The sequence below is a fragment of the Somniosus microcephalus genome, chromosome 1, assembly GCF_052327205.1.
Source record: "Somniosus microcephalus isolate GS21.2 chromosome 1, FLI_Smic_1.0, whole genome shotgun sequence".
NCBI classification, from domain to species: domain Eukaryota; kingdom Metazoa; phylum Chordata; class Chondrichthyes; order Squaliformes; family Somniosidae; genus Somniosus; species Somniosus microcephalus.
In genome coordinates, this window is record NC_140987.1 from 126,437,053 (window position 1) to 126,452,971 (window position 15,919).

General features: G+C 47.1%; 1 protein-coding gene across 1 annotated transcript in view; it reads left to right on the forward strand.

The window, feature by feature from the left end:
• Nucleotides 1–15,919, forward strand: part of LOC147124355 (uncharacterized) — a 347,592-nt gene that overhangs the window by 97,458 nt on the left and 234,215 nt on the right. Inside the window, exons 6-7 of the mRNA XM_085985501.1 lie at nt 4,502–4,551; nt 5,952–6,102. Of these exons, the coding sequence (XP_085841627.1) occupies nt 4,502–4,551; nt 5,952–6,102 (201 nt within the window). The remainder of the gene's footprint in view (nt 1–4,501; nt 4,552–5,951; nt 6,103–15,919) is intronic.

The following is a 15,919-nucleotide window of genomic DNA, read 5'->3' on the forward strand; positions in this document are numbered from 1 at the left end:
TCCTTCCAGGCTGGAGCAGGCGTCAGAGCTAACACCTCCTAGTTCGCCATCCATCGCTGCATCTGGGAAGTCACAGAGGCTCTGTACTTCAGGAAAAGGGACTTCATTGGCAGAAATAGCACACAAGTGGCTTTGCCAGGATATTGGGCTTCCGCATTTTGCAGCCGCTATCGACTGTGCACACGTGGCTTTGTGGGCGCCGCATGTCAATCCTGAGATGTACCATAACCGCAACCACTCTCTTAATGTGCAGTTGTTGTGTGACCACGGCCAGCACAACATGATGGTAAATAACCGGTATCCTGGCAGCAGTCATGATGTCTTCATCATGCACCAGTCCAGTGTGCCAGCAATCTTCCAGCCATCACGTTAAACCCGAGGGTGGCTGCTCAGGGACAAGGGCTATCCACTCTACACCTGGCTGATGACTTCCCTCAGCAACCCCACCACTCGTGGCCAGCAATCATATAATGACAGCCATGCTGCCACGAGGAATAGCATTGAGCTGACCATCGGGGTGCTGAAGCAACGGTTCTGCTGCCTTGACCGCTCGGGAGGAGCCCTCCAGTAAATGCCAGAGCGGGTGTCCCATTTTGTGGTGGTCTCCTGCATCCTCCACAACTTGGCCATCATGAGGGCTCAGCTTTTGCCACCACAGGTTCCGCGACCATCTCAGGAGGAAGAAGAGGAGGAGGAGGAAGAGGAAGGGAGAAGGCAGGCAGCAAATCCTCGCTCTGGATGAGCTGTCTGGGAGCGCATCATCAGACTCTGGTTCCATGAATGAAACCCCAGATCCTCGTTGCTCGACCAATATTCCCTTTAAGCTGCGTGGTCGCGCTGCGCTCTGGACTTCTGTGCAGCTGGTTCACCGGCCTTTCAATGGGCTAAACTGCACAGTTGCAGTATTTTGAATATGGCGCGCAACCCCTTAAAGGGGCCGCGCGCCCCCAAAAAATGAAAGGGAACATTGTGCTTAACACTTCCCCACCTTACCATCCCTCTGTCACGGAACTTCACAGCGGCCTCTTCGGCAGAAAGCTGAAATGAAAGCCACCACAAAACAAACATTCCAAACATAATTTATAAATGATTATTTTGAATCTAACATAACAAAGTCAACTAATTACCCTTGTGCATTCCCTTAGTGTCTGCCTTTTGTGTTCCTTTGCCTATTCTAGTGCTTCTACGAAGTGCTATCCCAGTGGCTGCAGCATGGCTGGTGGAAGGCTGCTGACTTTCAGTGGGGGACACTGCAGATGACCTTGCAGGATGACCTCGAGCAGCTCTCGGCCTAGAAGGCCTGGCTGTAGACTGCACCACCTCGGCATGGGTGGCAGCAGTTTGGGCTGGCTGACTGACAGGCAATTGTAATGGCTCTGACAGAGTGGCAGGGTGGGAGTACAAATGCTGTCATCCTGAAAGAGGACAGCAGGTTCTTGCTCCACAGAGCCACTGCCACTCCCCCGGGAGGTGCCTCAGCAATCCTAGCCATCTGTTGGAGCACATATTGCTGGACTATTGTGAGACCCTGCAAGCCCCTTTCCACACTCATAAACCCAGCCATGATGTCAGCAGTCTGAGCTTGCGTAGCAGCAAGCTGAGATTGCATGAGAGTAGTCTGGGCTTCCACTGCAACGCTCAGGCGTTGGGTCACTTCCGCTTGTGCTGCAATGGAAGCTGCGACTTCTGCCATCAGACCCTGCATCATGGTTGGGTCCACACGTGCTCTATTGGAGTTGCCCATCACTTCCATCCTGGAAATCCTGGGCTCCAAGCTCCGTGCAAAGCCCCGTGCAATGTTGGAGCCGGACTCTTCCATGCTCCTTGACAGTGACAAGAGGCTTTCTACAGGCCTGCCACTGCACCAAGCATTTCTGAGTGCATACCCATCACCCTTCCTCTGAAGGCAGCCATATCGAAGTCTTCATCTGAGTCCTGTGCAGCAGAACTCGTGTGCAAACTTGCCCTCCGGGAAGCTGGCACCTGCACTACCCTTTCCCCTGGCCTTGCTGCAGCCCACTCGTGCCCAGTGACTCACCACGTGCAGATCCTGCCTCTATATTACCCTCTAAAGTTCGCACAGTGCCATGTTCTGAGCTGGTGCCTGGGAGTGTCAGATCAAGTGACGTTGCCTCTTCTTCTCCATCAATCTCCTCTAGTTTTTTGTGCACTGGCTGGGCTTCTGGCAGTTCTTGGGTATCTGAAAGGAGAAAGGCACAAGGGTCGGGTTGTGGTGAGGGGAGTGGGGAAAGCAAGATGTCACACTTGCAGCATCAGCAGCTTGTAAGTGAGAAGAGATTGTGTGATGAGGGGGAAGCGGGATGTGAGAAGAAGGATTAGGTATGAGCATTCTGTCATCATCAATGCTTTCAACCTCATCGCGCCACAACCTCAGTGACGGCCCCTTCAATTATCTCCAGCACAGTCTCCTCCAGTGCAGTAAGGTTGTGCAACCGTGCTTGGCCTGCAAGAGAAAGGGAAGTGTGTCATTCAATGTGGTGCATTGTATTTGGGTGATGTGCGTGTCATAGTTGAATAGCTGACATTGTGTGTAAGGTGTGAGATGTGCAGCAGTGGTAAGTGTGTAATGGTGAGGTGAAACTATGATTGTGAGATATGAGTCGTGATTGCTAGAGATTGTTGGTAGGTGAGTGATGGGGTGTGGTGCATTGATCAGTGTGTGAGGCTAGTGGTGCAGTTAGTGGGATATGGCATTTGAAGATGCATTCACTCAGCTTGGCCACTCGTGTGAGGTCATTAAACTTCTTGTGACACTGGATCCAAGTCCTGGCAGCAACACTGGTGTCACTGACGGCTTGCACTATGTCCATCCACTGCCTACTGATGGTGTGTTTCAAAGGCCTCCTGCCCCCCTGCGAGTAGAGGACCTGTCTCCTTCTATATACCTCCTGAACCAAGGTCTCCAGTGCTGCATCAGAGAAGCTAAGTGTGCTTTCCCTCCCTGTTGTGCCATTGCTGCAGCTACAGTGACAATGAGATACTTCTGCAACAAAGCACCTCCCCTTTAAGAAGTGCAGAGAGACTTTCATTCTGCAGGCAAACTTTAATTGGACAGCAGACTGCACCCGATATTGGTCTCCCTGTTGAGCGCTGAGCCAACCAGCAGCACGTTTAATGCTGGGCTCAGCGCTACAATCATGCTAATAAGCAGACAGCACGAATTTTGCGTGCTGCCTGCACTGCTTTGAACAGGTGCGGGCCGATCGTGCATTGCAAACCCGTGCCCATTTCAACCCCCATATGATTTCGTAGAAACTGCATAACACTTGGTTCTGCATACATGCCAATTATGCATGTTTTACATTAATAGTCAATAATTCGGTTTCAGTATCCATATTTGCAGCTCAAAATCAGCACGGATATAAACTTCCTGTGATCCTTGGGGTTACTGAATAGGTGGCAAATATAAAGGGAGACTGAGGGAGCTTTTATAACTTGGGCACTCTGTCCTAAGGCATTCTCTGCCGAAACCTCAGAAAACAATGATGAAAGAGTAGTGTGCTAATCCAGTGTGCCACCCAGTCTTCGTTGTGGTTTTAAATAGAAAATTATGACTCCGTGATCTAATTTTAACTGTGGTTTGTTTTCATGAGTTGTAAACAGAAGGTTTAAGCCCATCACACTATGTTTGGCGTTACAGAATGATTGAATTTTACAGCACAGAGACAGACCATTTACCATTAAGCATGCCCCAGTGTTTTTCTCTGCATGAGCCACATAGTCTAATCCAAGTCTTCTGCTTACTTTCCATGCCTTATAATGTTCCTCCTTTTTAAGCAACTAATTCACTTTGGACTCCGCTTCAACAATGAATTGAGGCAGAGATTTCCATATTATAATCATCCACTGTGTAGTTTATTTTTCTAATCTCCCCTTTGATTATTTCTGTGATTATCTTTGTGTCCTATGTTTCCCATCCTAGTGAAAATAATCACATCACTATCTACCTTAACTTTCTTTGCTTCATTGAAAACAGCCCTAATTTCTTCTCTTCATAACTGTAATCCATCATCTGTTGTAACATTGTAGTAAATTTATGCTGCACTTTTCCCATTGCTTTTATATCCTGCCCAAAGCTGTACACAATATGACAAATGTAGCCTAAAGTTTTGTATAAATTAAACATAATCTCCATGCTTTTGTATTCTGTGCCTTTAGATATGAAATCAAACAATACCATTTGCCTTTTTTGTAACCGTATCTATTTGTGCTGCCATCTATAACAACCTGTGTTTCTGCAATCTCACAATTTAAGGTGTATTTTCTTTACTGATTCTTACTTTCAAAATGTATTACATCACATTTTCTACACTAAACTGCATCTGCTATCTGTCTGTCCATCTTGTTAGCCTATCTCTGTTTTTCTGCAACCTTTCATAATCTTCACAGTTTGATCAGAGGTGTTCCCTGTATCTATTTTCTTGCACTGCTATATTTTATGGATTACAACATACTGTGAAATGTACTGTTTTGTTTTTAGGGAAAACCTCTGAATATTTGAACAAGGCCTTCCAGCCCTGTGACAAACTGGCAAGTATTTTCTCCTTGTTTATGTTCCGCTGGTTAAGGAAGTGACTGAGCCATGAAGATCTGAGGTTCAAAAAGAAAAAGAAAGAAAGACTTGCATTTATATAGCGCCTTTCACGACCTCAGGACATCCCAAAGCGCTTTACAGTGAATGAAGTACTTTTGAAGTGTAGTCACTGCTGTAATGTAGGAAACGCATTACAATAGTGACTACACTCCAAAAGTACTTCATTGGCTGTAAAACGCATTGGGATGGCCTGTGGTCATGAAAGGCACTATGTAAATGCAAGTCTTTATTTTTTAAAAGATTGGATTGGGCTTGGTTATAATGCTCCCTGTGTTTGAATAGCCTCTCGACACTCACTGACGGCTGGCACATGAAGTATGACCACTTGGGTGAGGTATTGGATAGTGCCCAGTGGTTATGGAACCAGCAAGCAGTCAATGGGGTGAAATTGGATATGGATGGGGAAACAAAACAGGCAGAATCGCATTTGCCGACTGTTATATGACACGCCAACTATTCCGTCCTATTGAAATCAATGGAAGTGAATATTGGGCAGAGTGTCGAATAGGTGACCAATGCGCTAGCGCCTGTTTTGCGTCCCCTTTCATGTCCAATTTTACCCCTAATGTCTTCAGGAAAGGAGAAAAAATTGGCTGGGGAGCAAAGAGGAAGTAAAGATAGGAATCCTGGTTATTTTATTAACTGGTTAAGTTGATTGTGCAGTCCCTCTGCCAGCCACAATGTAATAATAAGATATAGGCTGAGAGCTCCAATTTTACTGGGAAGCCATTATATATCTCTCACACTGACAAATTCCCAATCTTAGCTCTGCTGTTGCGGAAAGCACCAAGCATAAGCCAGATGACTCCCTAAAGGGAGAATGGGTGAGAGTCCTCCTTGGATCAACCATTCTTAATGGCTGGTTGCAGAGAAACATTAATGGAAACCTAGCAGCAGATTTCTTGCTTCTTGTTTTGGCTTTAGGTGGTACATGGTGTGGAGGAAAAGGGGAGCATATAACCTAAAAGGAAGAGGTGTTACATTGATAACTTTCCTCACAGAAGGGCAACCCATGTCAACAATCTGCTTTATTGAACAGTACTAATGTGAAAATAGGTCAGCCATGAATAAAAACCTTAAAAGAGTCCTTGCAGCGATAACATCACATGAGATACTATTTCTACGTACATGCATTCTTTGCAATTTGAGCTTCTGTCAAACAACATCATTTTCTTGGAAAACTAGGTCAAACTGTCCTAGTTCTTTCTTTATACATTGCTATCACAGAAAGCATCTGTGTCAGTTGTCCACTAGATGGTACTATATGTTTTCACTGTGCATGAACATAAGTAAAAGCACTGGATCCTGATCTTCCGTTTGTTTTATCTTGAACTAGATTTGTAGAGGAGACGATGACCATTCATTATGGCTTTATCTGCCTGATGAGATCTGGATTAGTGTTTTCACCCTGTTACCACACCAGGACCTCTGTCAGGTCGCCCAGGTCTGTCACTGCTTCCGCCGCCTGGCGAACGATGAAACTCTATGTAAGTTTTTATTTAACAAGGAACCTATCATACCTATCCGAAAAATATTAATGTCAGTAAAAATTAGAGTGCTTTCATCTGTTGCACTAACTATTTACAATCTATTTTCTTTCTTAAAAAAATCAATTCGCTGGTAGCAACTGGCTGCAGGATTTTAAAAATCACGAATGCTAGAAACCTGAAATAAAGGCAGAAAATGCAGGAATTGCATAGCACTTCAGTCAAGATCTGAAAGAGAAAATAAATATTTAACCTATCTTTCTATTTCAAATGCTAATCCACCTGTGTAGAGGGTGGATATTGAATCTAGTGGCAGGGCCACGCATGCTGTCCTGCATGCTGTTGAGCTTCTTTAGTGTTGTAATTTCAGCCATCCAGATGAGTGGTGAGAATTCCATCACACTCCTGATGGGCCTTACAGATAATGGAGAGGGTTTTTTGGGATCAGGAGGTGAGCCACTTTTCGCAGCGCACCCAGCCTTTGCCCTGCTCTTGCAGGCAAAGTGTTGATGTATCTGGTTCAATTAAACTTTTGGTCATTAGTGACCCCGAGGATGTTGATATGATGGACTTGGTGATGGTGGTGCTGTTGAAGGCCAGGACAGGTGGTTGGATCTTTTCTTGTTGGAGACAAGAACATAAGAACATAAGAAATAGGAGCAGGAGTAGGGCATTTGGCCCCTCGAGCCTGCTCTGCCATTCAATAAGATCATGGCTGATCGGATCTTGGCCTCAACTCCACGTCCCTGCCCGCTCCCCATACCCCTTGACTCCCTTATCATTCAAAAATCTGTCTACACCTTAAATATATTCAATGACTCAGCCTCCATTGCTCTCTGGGGTAGAGAATTCCACAGATTCATGACCCTCTGAGAGAAGAAATTCCTCCTCATTTCCGATTGAAGTGGGTGACCCCTTATTCTGAAACTATGCCCCATAGTTCTAGATTCCCCCACGAGGGGAAACATCCTCTCTGTATCTACCTTGTCCAGCCTCCTCAGCATCTTATGTTTCAGTAAGATCACCTCTCATTCTTCTAAACTCCAATGAGTATAGGCCCAACGTGCTCAACCTTTCATCATAAGACAACCCCTTCATCTCAGGAATCAACCTAGTGAACCTTCTCTGAACTGCCTCCAATGCAAGTATATCCCTCCTTAAATAAGGAGACCAAAACTGTACACAGTACTCCAGGTGTGGTCTCACCAACGCCCTGTACAGTTGTAACAGGACTTCCCTACTTTTATACTCCATTCCCTTTGCAATAAAGGCCAACATTCCATTTGCCTTCCTAATTACTTGCTGTACCTGCATGCTAGCTTTTTGTGTTTCATGTACAAGGACCCCCAGATCCCTCTGTACCGTAGCATTTTGTAATCTCTCTCCATTTAAATAATAATTTGCTTTTTTATTTTTCCTACACATTATACTCCATCTGCCAATTTGTTTCCAATCACTTAGCCTATCTATATCCCTTTGCAGATTCTTTGGCCTCGATTTTCATTGAGCCGTGGAGTCGGGATTGGAGGCGTGCGGGGGGGTTAAATTTCCGAAATCGGGGGTCCCGCCCCCAACCCGCCTCCATGCCAAATTCAAAGGAGGCGGGTACCCGCCCCGCACTGGGACCCGCCTACCCGAGGCGGGAAGGGATTAGTGCCAATTAACTGCCTGTTAACAGGTAGTATTTAACCTAATCCCTATTTTTAAGCTTGAACTGTGGGAAACCCGACGGCTCCAAACCACAGCAAGTTGGAGGAGTCGGGCCGTCGGGTTGAAGGGCTTGGAGGGGTTGAGATGTCGGTGTTCAGGTGAGTGATGTGTTCTTGAGTGCAAAGGTAAGTGTGTTTGGTGTGTCTAAAGTGATTAAATAAGTTTTACATACAGTTTCTTACCTTTTCAACCTTCCTTCCTTTAGGTTCAGGGAGTCCCTCATCTCACCGGCATAGAAAGCAGAATGGTTGCAATCTGTCAAAGTGACAGCCTTCAGCTTACTGTGCAGGAGAGATTTCTAACTGAGTCTGTGGAGAAGGACTCATGTTAGAAGTAAGACTGTCAGTGTTTGACAGCTTCAAACAGCTGTGAAACACTGATATTTCATCTGTCAAAATGTCTTGACAGATGAAATTGCAGTCTGTGACGTCACCTGTTGCCGGGTGGCCCTTAATTGGCCTGCTGGTCAATCAAGTTAAAATCGTGTGGATTGGCCGCATTTCGATGGAAGTGGGACTACAACCCCGAAAGTTGTAGTCCCGCCTCCTTCCCGACTTCTGAATGAAAATCACCCCCTTTGTGTCCTCTTCACAACTTGCTTTCCCACCTATCTTTGTATCATCAGCAAATTTGGCTACATTACACTCAGTCCCTTCATCCAAGTCATTAATATAGATTGTAAATAGTTGAGGCCCCAGCACTGATCCCTGTGGTACCCCACTAGTTACAGTTTGCCAACCGGAAAATGACCCATTAATCCCGACTCTCTGTTTTCTGTTAGTTAGCTAATCCTCTATCCATGCTAATATATTACCCTCAACCCCATGAGCTCTTATCTTGTGCAGTAACCTTTTATGTGGCACTTATCGAATGCCTTCTGGAAATTCAAATACATGACATCTACTGGTTCCCCTTTATCCACCCTGCTCGTTACATCCTCAAAGAACTTCAGCAAATTTGTCAAACATGATTTCCCTTTCATAAAGCCATGCTGACTCTGCTTGACTGTGTTATGATTTTCTAACTGTCCTGATGTTCATTACCTGGCACTTGCGTGATAGTGATTGTTATCTGCCACTTGTCAGCCTGGACTTTGTCCAGGTCCTGTTATAGGTTGGCATGGATTGCTTCATTATTGGAGGAGTTGTGAATGGAACTGAACCCTGTGAAGTCACCAGAAAATAGATTACACTTCTGACCTTATGACAGAGAGAATGTCATTGATGAAGCAGCTGAAGATGTTTGGGTTGAGGACGCTGCTTTGCTGCAGCAATGTCCTGGGGCTGCGATGACTATACTGGGGGAATGCTGCACTGTCGGAGGTGCCGCCTTTCGGTTGAGACATTAAACCAAGGCTCCGTCTGCTCTCTCAGGTGGATGTAAAAGATCCCATGGCACTATTTCGAAGAAGAGCAGGGGAGTTATCCCTCAATCAACATCACCAAAAAAAACAGATTATCTGGTCATTATCACATTGCTGTGTGTGGGCGCTTGCTGTGTGCAAATTGGCTGCTGTGTTTCTTACATTACAACAGTAACTACACTTCAAAAGTACTTCATTGGTTGTAAAGCGCTTTGAGACATCCTGAGGTTGTGAAAGGTGCTATATAAATGTAAGTCTTTTTTCTTTATGTCAGTTATAATGTCAGCCACTGGAGGGTTTTCCTTTTCATATTCATTGATGTGAGCTTCACTAGGAATCTTTGGTGCCATACTTTGTCAAATGCTGCCTTGATATTGAGGGCAGTTATTCTCATTCAACAACGTTAGCTGTAGCTCAGTTGGTAGCACTCTCTAGGTGGGAGGGGCTAGGAGTGAGCCAGGTGTGACTGGTTGCCTAATTGCAGCTGGGTGTTGGAGGAAGTTTTGTAAAAAGTTGGTGGAGGGGTTTGGGGTGTTGTTTTCAGGTTTTAGGGCCTTTTTGGCCCACAAAAAACAGCCAGATGGCTGCTGAGGGGTCCGGAGTGCCGGGCCCCTCAGAGGACAATATTCCCGAGAGGAATTTTATTAGGGAAAAAACTGTGGTGGGAAGGGGAAAAAAAAGGCCCAAAGATTTGGGCCGGGACCTCAGGAGGTTTGGTAAAGAAAATACGGTGGTGGTGCAATGTGAAGATAAGAAGATTCGAGCCTGGGATATAATCCAGGCGGTTCATGAGGACTGTGGTGAGGGAAGCTGTTTTGCCTGCCGACCAAAACCAAATGTGGGATTTGAGGTGGCGGTCAGTGGCCGTGAGGAGGTGGAAAAACTGCTGCTCAGTCTGAAAGTTGGGGAGAAATTTTTGGAGGTGACTCTGCTATATTCAGAGGAGGTGGTGGTTTTATTTTTGAACTTGCCTGTGTACATCGAGGACGAAGTGCTGAGCAAAAAGTTGGAGTCATGGGACATTAAAATCTGTTCCGAAATAAAGAGGAGGTACGATCCGGGAACACGGGTAGCAGACGGAACCCGGTATGTAAAGGTGCGGTTCCCAGAGGGGGTGAGGTCTTTGCCGTACAGTATGAAGTTCGAGACACTGGAAGGAGTACAGTATTTTCATGTGCTGCACGATAACCAAGTAAAGGTGTGTTACTATTGTCTGGGACATGACCATCTCGTAAGAAACTGTCCTGATTTGTATTGTTACAATTGCGGTGAGTCGGGACATATTGCACGGAGCTGCAAGGCGGAGAGCTGTGGGGTGTGTCGTAAAGGCCCCGCCCGCTGTGAGTGTGTGGCAGAAGGGAGCGAAATGAGTGATGAGATGGGAGACGGAACAGGAGAGGAGTGTGGAATGGCTGGAGGTGCGGTGCAGTCGGAGGACACAGCTAGTAAAATGAAGGAAAAAGGAGCACAGGAAGGGGCAGAGGTTGGCGGAGCGGAGATCGAGATGGAGATGGCGGAAAACACGGTGAGTGCAATGGAGGGGAATAAGGACAGCAGCGGGCAGCAAGGGTCAAGTGCAGACTCGAGCCTTAGTGCAGTTCGGCTCCCCCTGGGGAGTCTGGTGTCTGCGGGGGGAGAGGAGGCAGGAGCGGGGTGTGTGGTGGAAGTGAGTGCTCCGGGGAGAGGCGGGGAGTCAGATATTTTGGTGAGCGGGAGGGGGCAGGGCGGGGAGAGGGTGCACGAGGCAGGAGCCTTAAAGGGACAGCAGAATGGGATCGGTGAGATAGAGACGTCCGAAGGGAACAATTTAGGTGCGCCATTGTCCCATGGAGTGAGGGAACAAGGTGCAAGGGTCAGAGGTAGAGACGTGGTCGAAGGGGGCGGCACAGTGGGAGAAACTGCGATAGCAGGAAGACTCTCTATGGGAGATGAAGTATCTGACGGGGAGCAGGATTATGTATCTGACAGGGAGCAGGCACGGGGGTTGCAGAAGAGCTTGAGTGTGAGGAATTAGAGGGGGACAGAGACATGGAAGTCGGGGATGGGGTGGCATCATGTGGAAAGGGAAAGGTCAGTGAGGGGCAGAAGGAGAGAGAAAGGGCAACTCCTGGGTCCAAACTTAAGGCAAGGAAGAGGCTGAAACAGCAGGGAGGGGTCAAACAGGAGGGGAAAAAGAGCCGGAGGCTGCAGGAAAAAGCAACAGCTGCCCGAAAAGTTGAGAAGGAGCATGAGAGGAGGGAAGAGCCAGAGATTAAATGATGGGGAGATTATTGGGCATACTTCCCTTCTTTGGAGCCATGATTACATTGATCTCGATCAATGTGAACGGACTGAGGGGTGAGAAGAAATTGCAGCAGTTGTTGCAGGGTTTTAAAGGCACGGACTTGTTGTGTCTGCAAGAAACCTTTTGGGATGAGGATATTCTAGAAAGAGTTCAGAAGGTTTGGAAGGGAGAGGTGTTTGCAAGTTGTGCAAACAATTACCGTAGAGGGGTGGCTGTTTTGGTGAGTCCGTCCATAGAAGAGAACGTTGCCTTGGTGGACAAGGACACTGAGGGGAGATTTTTACGGCTAAGGGTAAAATTGGAGGGATTTAATTGCGATCTTTTTAATATCAATGCACCGAACGACCATTGCCAGCGTCGCGAGTTTTTTCGGGGGTTATTCACTGAAGTGGCAGAGGTGGAAAATCCTTGTATAGTGGGGGATTTTAATGTATTTTTATCTTGGATGGATATTTCAGCCCAGATGACCTTTAAAGAGGATAACTCCAGAGGGATGATTATAAAAATTGTAGTGTATGTACTTTGCAGAAGGAACTATATTCTGCAGCCCCTGTTTACTGCAGTACCAGTAGTGACCACCCCTGTATATAAGCCTGTGTAGTAACTTTCCATAGTTAGTTCCAGTTTGTCTCCACTCAGTAAAGACCTGTTGTAACCAACTCCTGCAGTCCGTGTCTCAATTACACACGGACATAATACTGGCGACGAGCAGATCCGAACTTACCTACAGTTCTGCACCACCTCATGGGGATCCATCCCTGAAGCGAAGTTGTTAGAGGTCGAGGCCAGAAAGAAGAAAGAAAAAACAAACAAACAGAAGAAACGGGCGTCGACCGTGGGCAACCGCCTCTGATTCATCGGAGTTGAAGATTTGCAGGAGAGGCTGTCGAGAGTGGGGCTTGGTTATCCTGTCTGGTGTTCCAGCTAATCGGGCTGGTGGCAGGTAGTACACTGATCCTTCCTGGGCTGCGGCGGGCTAGAGCTCGATCGGGTGGCTTTTCAATGGGGCCGAGCAGCGTTGTCGGGAAGAGGAGAGAGAGAGAGAGAGAGTGTGGAGCACACAGGGCGCGGCCGGTGCTACGAAGCCGGGCAGCGTACAACCCGAGAAGAGGGAGGAAAGTGTCCCGTAGGGTTGATCTGACGACGGGAAAATAAAAGAAATTAGAAGCGCAGAAAGCCGCGAGGAGCTGCAGTTTGCCACGGGAACCGCGGAGAGCGGCGTTAGCAGCAGCGCGGGGGGAAGTGCGCGAAGAACATAGGGTGTCGCCATCAAGGCATAAAACGCCAGCAACAGCACTAGCAGCAGCGGGGAAGAAGGCAAAGCGCGGGAGGCGCCATTTTGTTAAATCGGGGAAGAAGGCAAAGCGCGGGAGGCGCCATCTTAGATTTCCAAGATGCCGAAGACTGGCAATATCACTGCCTTCGATAATGCAATAGAAGACTGGACCACGTATGTGGAAAGAGTCGAAGTATATTGCGAGGCAAACGAAGTAGCCGATGAGAAAAAGGCATCGGTACTACTAAACTTAATGGGCGCAAGAACGTACGGCCTATTGCGGAACCTGATTACTCCAGCCAAACCGATGGCGAAGAGTTTTAACGAAATTGTTGATATCCTACAGGAACACCTAAATCCTACACCGCTGCTGATAGCAGAAAGATTTAAATTCCACAGGAGAAATCAGCATAAAGATGAGAGCAATGCTGATTATCTTACGGAACTACGCAAGCTATCAAAGCACTGCCAGTTCGGAGCAGGACTGACAGATACTCTACGGGACAAATTTGTCTGTGGACTCCTGAGTGAAGGAACCCAGAAGAGGTTACTCTCAGAGAAGGAGCTGACGCTAGATAAGGCTTTCAGCGTGGCAGTATCATACGAAGCAGCAGCAAGGGGAGCTGCGGAAATACAGCAAAAGCCACAGGAATACGGCACCCACGAAATGACACGGGGATTTGAAAAATGTTATCGCTGCGGCAAAACAACCCATGACCAGGAGGACTGCTGGTCCAAGGACAAAATATGCAGGCAATGCGGAAAGATGGGACACATTGCACGAGTTTGCAGGTCTGGGAAGAAGACTAACGACAACAAAAAGGCTACTAAGGAACAGTACAGGAAAGCACAAAAAATGACGGACAGTAGTTCCGAAGACCAGATGAGCGATAGTGAATCCGGGAACAAGAGACTAAGCTGTCTCAAACTTCACAACATAATCGCAAAAGAGGATCACCGAACCATTTGGGTCACCCTCACGATAGCAGGGTCCCAAGTCAAAATGGAATTGGATACAGGATCAGCCCTGACCGTCATGAATCGACGAGACTGCGAGCAGCTATTCTCACACATACCCTTGAAAGAGACATCCATTGTCTTGAAGACGTATACGGGGCAAAAAGTATACCCCAGAGGGAAAATAAGGGTGCCTGTCGAATACAACGGCAAGGAAATACAGAAATTGTATCTGTACATACTGCAAGATGGTGGACCACCGTTATTGGGACGTGAATGGATCAGAAAGATAAGTTTAGACTGGCACTCCATTCAGGCACTGATGGTGGCTTGTAAAAAGGATGACGACGTCACACCTGGACGATTGTCAAAAATCTTAGCTAACGCCAAAGGGGTACTTCAACAAGAATTGGGAACTCTTAAAGGCGTAACCGCCTCGATAAAAATAGAAGAGAATGCAATTCCCAAGTTTTTCAAAGCAAGACCGGTACCGTATGCAATTCGCCCAGCCGTCGAGGCAGAGCTGGAGAATCTGGAGAATGCAGGCATGTTATCTAAGGTAGACTGGAGCGAGTGGGTGACACCCATCATTCCTGTCATGAAGAAAACGTTAAACAATAAGTCTGAGGAGCTAAGGAAGGTTCGCACTGTGGGGACTTCAAGGTGATGGTGAACCCAGTCCTTCACACAGTATAATATCCTCTCCCGAGGATAGAAGATATTTTCGCCTCACTATCTGGAGGGAAGCGTTTTACAAAAATTGACCTAGCACAAGCATATTTGCAGATGGAGGTTGAAGAATCCTCTAGGAAGTATCTCACGATAAACACTCACAAAGGTCTTTACCAGTATAATCGACTGGTATTCGGAGTAGCATCAGCTCCGGCGATATGGCAAAGAGCGATGGAACAAGTCCTGCAAGGGATTCCGGGGACTCAGTGTTACTTGGACGACATCCTAGTGACAGGTGAAGATGACAGTGAACACCTTGCCAACCTAGAGCAGGTGCTCACTAGACTAAGAGAACATGGGCTACGAGCCAATCGCCCCAAGTGCTAGTTTTTTAAGAAACAGATATCGTATTGTGGCCACGTGATTGATGAAGAGGGGTTACGTAAGTCCCCTGACAAAATTGAAGCGGTGGTTAAGGCTCCAGCGCCTGAAAATGTGTCGCAACTGAGGTCATTCCTCAGATTGGTGAATTACTACCATAAGTTTTTGCCGAATTTGTCCACAATTCTGCACCCACTGAACGCCCTACTACAAACTGGAGTAGCATGGAAATGGAGTGATGAATGTAAGCGGGCCTTTCAGAAGAGTAAAGACCTAATCACTTCAAGAGAAGTATTGGCTCACTACAACCCATCACCATCGATAAGAATGGCGTGTGATGCGTCTCCCTACGGCATTGGAGCGGTACTAGCACATAAATTCCTTGATGGTTCAGAGAGGCCGATAGCTTTTGCGTCACGCTCGTTAACTTCAGCCGAGCGTAACTACGCCCAGATTGACAGAGAGGCCCTCAGCCTGGTGTGGCGGGTGAAGAAGTTCAATCACTACCTGCACGGTCAGAAATTTACTCTACTAACTGATCATCAACCTCTTGTCTCCATTTTCAACCCTCAGAAGGGCGTCCCGATAATGACAGCACAACGGCTACAGAGGTGGTTCCTTTTCCTAGGGGCACACCAATATGACATCGAGCACAAAGGAACTAAACAGCATGGGAATGCTGATGGATTGTCGTGCCTACCGTTGCCGACGGTGGAAGAAGCACCTGCAGTGGATCCTGTGGAGATATTCCACTCGACCATAGTCGAATGTCTACCTGTGACGAATGCAAACATAGAAAAGGAAACACGAAATGACCCGACACTCTCCTGGGTCTATGATTTAACGGTGAAGGGATGGCCAGCACATGGCGAACCACTGTTGCCAGCATTCTCGCCAAGAAGAGAACAGCTGTCAGTGTGCAGAGGAACCTTGATGTGTGGATCCAGAGTAGTAATTCCACCCAAATTGAAGGATAGAGTGCTCAATGAGCTTCATGAGGGTCATCTGGGAGGGGTAAAAATGAAGAACTTAGCCAGAGCGTTTGTGTGGTGGCCGGGAATCGATAGAGAAATTGAAGAGGTGACCAAGAGCTGTACAGGATGCCAGAAGGTCCAAAACGCCCCACCACAAGCCCCTCTACATCCATGGGAGTGGCCCTCATCTCCATGGCAAA